This window comes from Tursiops truncatus, chromosome 1, assembly GCF_011762595.2.
Source record: "Tursiops truncatus isolate mTurTru1 chromosome 1, mTurTru1.mat.Y, whole genome shotgun sequence".
NCBI lineage: Eukaryota > Metazoa > Chordata > Mammalia > Artiodactyla > Delphinidae > Tursiops > Tursiops truncatus.
The window spans coordinates 85,901,007-85,906,566 of NC_047034.1; the positions used below are offsets into that span (position 1 = coordinate 85,901,007).

Consider the following 5,560-nt stretch of genomic DNA (forward strand, 5'->3'; position numbering starts at 1 on the left):
AAAAACCGCTGCCCTCAAGGAGTTTACATTCCTGTGGGGAAAGAGAGACAATAGCGAGATAAATATGTAAAACATATACTACCTTAGTAATGAATGCTAAGGAAAAAATAGAAAGAGGGGAAGGAGTTGAGGGGCACGTATACACACTCCTTGCTTTTCTTATAATTAACTGGTATTTGGGCACCTGCTGTATGCAGGGAATTGCACTGGACCCTAGGAGAGAATCAGGAGAGCTATAACATGGGCTCCTTTAAAGAACTTGCAGTCTGAGATGAGAAATACCCCAATGCAATACTGAATGGATAAAGGTCATGAAATTTGAGGAAGGAGGGAGGAATTTGATGAGTGATATTTCCCTGGCCAGGATCACACCCAGGCTGGAGAGACAAGTGGAAACCCCTAGGCACTCTGACCATGACCATGCTCACTCTGTACAGGGGGGTCACAGCCTCTCTGACCCAGTCCCAGGTCTATAAACAGAGATCTCTGCGGCGGGGAAGAAGCAGCTTCCTCCCCTTCATCAGACATCACCTGGGAACCCAACCTTGCTGGAACAGCCCACTGTCACTGGCTTGGCCAGGCTCACTGTCTTTTTGTCTCTCAGTCTTGCTCACTCTTTTATTCTCTCTGCCAATCACAGAAGGCCCGCCTTGCCAGGATCCGTGTGGCCAAAACAGGGAGCTCCAATGCCTACCTGCACAGCAAGCGCAACGGACTCCTCAACGAGGCACTGGAGCTGATGGTAGGTGCCTGGGGGACTTGGGTTGGGGAGATGGAGGGGAGGACGGACTTGCTTTTTCTTCCTGGGGGCATCAGCACTCCCACCCCAAAGCCCCAAAGTTTCCCCAGGTAGCAGCCACCCTCCACATACGTCTTCCATAGGGTTCTCATCATCACCCCTAAACCCCCTTTAGCTCAAGGGCTCCCAGCCAAAGGCTAGCATGGTCTAGGGTGACCCTAAAATTTGGTTCATCCAGATTTTTCCAGTCCCCCCCTCCCTTCTGTGGAGAGATGAAGGAGATGGAGAGAAGGAGAGCCAGCAGCTTTATACCCAGCCTCTCCTCTTCTCCTCCTAGGGCACCCCGGAAGAGGAGCACATGGGCAAGACCACCTCACTCATCGAGAGCCAGCACCACCACCTGCTGCACTGCTTGGAGAAAACCACTGTGAGTCCCAGCCCAGTGCCACCTCCCTTCTCATCCCTGACCCTTGACCCTTTTCTGAGGTCAGAACTTACAGAGTGAGAACTCTGTCCTCACGTTCTCACCCCAGGCTTCAGAAGTCAAAGTTTGTCCCCTTAGATCCAAAGAGTAGCAATGAGGTCTCTATCAGCCCTCAGGAGGAAGACCCCAAGGAGTGGGGCAAAGCCACCAGGGTCAGGAGGCCCGCAGCACAGAGGAGGCCATTCCCCCAGTCTTTCCACACACATCCTACATCCGTCCTCACAGCCCATTTCTTAGTTACTGAGGCCTAGGGGCTCTGCCTATCAGTTTCTCAGCTCTGATGAGCACCCCTCTTCAGAACTAGGGCTGAATTTATACTAGGTTACTACAGGACAGCAGAGAAGAATGTCAGTTTTTGTCCTATCCCTGGGGCTAGGTTGATGCAATCTGTGGGTCCCTTTTCTCCTTCCATTCCACTTGGAACAGGAGAGAGCGAATGAACGAAGCAGTGCATATATTTCTCTAGCCACGGATTTTACCAGTACCACTCCATCTCAGTCACCCTGCAATTCCCAGGGAATTCAGATTCTGAAAGGCTGATTGCTAAAAATGAGTCATGGCTTAGGGTGCCCCAGCTGGAATGTGGAATGATGCTTGTGCCTCTCCAACAGACTGAAAGGAAGGGCAGTGGGGTCAACCCTGGAGCCTTGGCAAAAGTGTTAGGAATAGTAGGGAGGGAGGAGAAGTTAGGCTGGACAACCAAAGAGAGACAAAGAGAAACTCCTTCTTGTTCTTTTCTAGGACCTCCTTCCCCAAAAAGGCTATGGTCAGGGCTCAGCACACTAAGGAAGGAACTTTCTAATTTTCAGTGTTCCATATCCTGGCCTCCCAAATGTGGGGGAAGTAGATGTTAGGTGACTCTTAGTATGGACAGCTGTGGACGCTGTGGATGGCAGCTGAGCCCAGTGAGGGCTTCCACTGTGGGAAGGTACTCTGAAAACCCTAGTTTCCAGGACTTAGCCAATGTTTCTTAGTGTCAAGAACCGTACAGGTGTATCTAGAATTTCTCTCAAAGACTCAGAGCTTGCCAAAGAAATAGGCCTGGACCCAACTGCCCTTTCCAAGTTGCATGTGCTGGGTGGAATGTGTAAGTTGAAAGGATATGGGTGAAAATGTTTGGGTTTGAAGAGATGGAATGTTGGCACTGAAGGGGTGGAATGCTGAATTTGAAGGAAAGAATGTCGGATTGTGGGGATATTGGGATTAAAGAGATGGAATGCTGCATTTTAGGCAAGGAATGTTGGACTCAAGGGATGGAATGTTGGGACAAAGGAGGAAGAATGCTGGAAGCAAGGGATGGAATGTTGGACTGGAAGGGTGGAATGCTGGGATTGAGAGATCGAATGTCAAAACTGAGCCTGGGAATGCTGGAATGTACAATCAATGGTGTTTTTATCTTCTGTTGGCATGTTGTCCTGTAGGGGTTGTCCTATCTTGTGGATGATCCCCTGTTATCTGTACGAACCTCCACCATCAAGGTATAACTTTTTAAAATTTCAATTGATGTTTTTCTCTCTGATTCTTCTGAGTCTGTGGAGTCTCCTCTTCTTACCCCCGGTCTGGTTCTCTGCATGTGCTGTTGATTCTTCGTGGGCTTATCCTAACTCTGCTTATCCTACCCAGTACCAGCTCAGGCTTCCAGTTTTTTTGTGCCTTTCTGATTCCCTTTTTTGACCTCCCCAGGAGCTTGGAGGGGTGGTGGAACATGGAACCAATGTTGGTACCTTGTGAGTGTCCATGTGCCACATCTGTCTGTGCCACCCGCCCAGCTCTATGGGGACTCCTGGTATCGGCTGTCAGGGCTGGTCTCTCTCTGAACTCTGTTCTCATGCTACTTCTCCTCAGACCTTCTCCTCACTCTGGCAGCCTTGGCCAGACCATTCATGGCATAGATGTTTAGTCACCTTGGCTAAACAGCCATATGTTAGTTATCCTGGGCTCCACTCCACCCCATCCTGGTGGCCTCCATCAGGAGTCTGTTAGCATCCCCTTCCCACGCTTACACTTGACTTAGGGAATCCTGTGCCTTTAGGTATATTAAGGAGCCATACCCCATAACCAGGTGGAAAAAACCCAGTACTCAAAAGCAATCATAACCCTGAGTGTGTGACCGCATTGGCCTTCCAGAGCAAAGCTCTCCCAATACTGTGAATAATCCAGTGCCTTTAAAAGCTTATGTCTCACACTTGCCCAGGATTCATAAGGATCTCACCCAGTAAATCCAGAAAAGACAACCCAGCGTACCCACTACCCATTGTTAGTGACTCCTTACCTGCCGCTCCCTGCCCCCCGCCACCAGAAGATCCTGTCAAAGCCTGCAAAGTCCGTCAAGTCTTTGCTTCTAGCTCTGAGGATGCCACTAAGTCCCTCCATGTCCTCCGTATCCCTTCAGCCAAAGCTGTAGACGAAGTGAATGTCACATCATGATTTCACAACCGCAGTCTCCGCCCTCCAGTCTGATGACCAGGGCTGTCAATGGTAATCTCCTCCTTCCTTCATTTGATGCCTGTAGGATATCCCCCATGTCCTGAATGCGTATCTGTGCTCCAGGCAGCTGGGAGCCCTTCTCCCAAGGCCCAGAACAGAGACAGGCAGCTATACAGGGTACGGGGGCTTATCCCCGCCCCCGCCTCCTCCTATCTCCTTCTCCTACCTCTTCTCCCTCTGCTTCCCACAGAACCACGAGTTTATAGATGAACAGATGTTTGAGCAGAACTGCATGGAGAGTTCAATGCAGAACTACCCATCCACACGGAGTCCCTCACTGTCCAGCCACCCGGGCCTCACGACCACCTGCTGCTCCCGTCGTAGTAAGAAAACCACACACCTGCCCAACTCCAACCTGCCGGCCACCCGCCTGCGCAGCATGCAAGAGCTCAGCACGATCCACATCCAGGGCAGCGAGCAGCCCTCCCTCACTACCAGGTGGGTGGCTCCCATCTCCATCACTCCCTAAGGTCTGCAACGCTCCCTTCCCAGAGTGAAAGGCTCTCAGCATTAGGAGACCCCTGGGGGTCCTCAGCCTTCCCTCCTCCTTATCTAATGCATGAGTCCCTCACCTCACCTTCCTCCCCCCACCTTCCTTCTCATCCTTGCAAGTTAACCCACAGGCCTCTCATATGCTTTGGAGGATACTCTAGCAGGTGTAGGCCCAAGGTGGGGTTAGATCCCAGAAAAAATAAGAACAACAACAAAAATCCATAAATGACCTACCCGAGTGCGAAGAATGGACTGTTTTCTCAGGACAATAATTTTCACAATTGTGAAATTATATGAAATTTCGGCTTATCCCAGGCTGATTTTGAATCACAGACTGACTCTCTGCTTACATGTAGGCAACTTCCCACTACCTCCAATGAGTGGCAAGGAATTCAGGGAAACCAAAATCAAATGCCACAAGGGATGGGAAAAAAATCCACTGGAGGGAAAAACGTATACTCTGAATTCCAAAGCCCAGTATCCATGACTTTTACAATTCGGGGTAGTTTAGGAATAATAATCAGAATGGTAATTACAGGCCGATTACCAAAAGCAGAGATGGAGGGACACCCAAATCACCTCCCAGTTACTGTGAGCTAGACAGGTAGAGGGTCAAGGAAGCTTTGGGACACTAGCAAGACGAACCATCATCAACTCACTCTTTTTTTATCCCAGTCGTTCCAGCCTTAATTTGAAAGCAGACGACGGACTGAGACCAAACTGCAAAACATCCCAGATCACCACAGCCATCATCAGCATTCCTACTCCCCCAGCGCTAACCCCAGAGGGGGAAGGTCGGCCACCCCCTGCCAGCCCAGGCTCCAACACGAACATTCCTGCCATGGCCAGCAATGTTGTCAAGGTCTCCGCCTTGTAAAACCACTGGACAGAGGGCCAGTGCGGGTAGTGGGAGTGAAGGGGGCTGGCATGTTGGTGGGTGGCCACTGTGACCACTCCCTCCCCCTCCCCCACTATTTCTGCCCACCCTGTTGCACCCCCAACACTGAAACCTGTGCCTGGAAGGAGAAAGAGGCAGCAAAGGGGCACCTGAGGTTCACTGCTGCTAGCATGGACATAGCCCTGTGCCACAGCATCTCACAGGGGCCAGAGGAAAGGGAGGGCGGGGCGGGTAGGGATGGGACTGTGCGGGTATAAGCTGCGAGCCAGGACAGGGCCCGGAATGGGGAGCCTCAGACCAAATAACCATTGTTTCTGGAGACCCCAGTGAGGAAAATACAAGACCAAGAGCAGCACAGAGGCCGAGTTGTCACATGCAAAACAGGAAGAAAATATAACACTGTGTATTTAAGCACCTTTTTCAAGGCTCTTAATGGATAATATTTATTCATGGGAAAAGG

The 5,560-nt window shown here is 50.6% G+C and overlaps 1 protein-coding gene across 1 annotated transcript; it reads left to right on the forward strand.

Moving 5' to 3' along the window:
• The first annotated feature begins 471 nt into the window (after window positions 1-471).
• Window positions 472-5,320, forward strand: LOC117313371 (A-type voltage-gated potassium channel KCND3-like). The gene is made up of 5 exons (XM_033861956.2): window positions 472-742; window positions 1,077-1,166; window positions 2,645-2,701; window positions 3,901-4,148; window positions 4,878-5,320. Exons 1-5 carry the CDS (start codon window positions 740-742, stop codon window positions 5,077-5,079), a joined length of 600 nt encoding a protein of 199 aa, XP_033717847.2. The 5' UTR covers window positions 472-739; the 3' UTR covers window positions 5,080-5,320.
• Window positions 5,321-5,560: the final 240 nt, after the last annotated feature.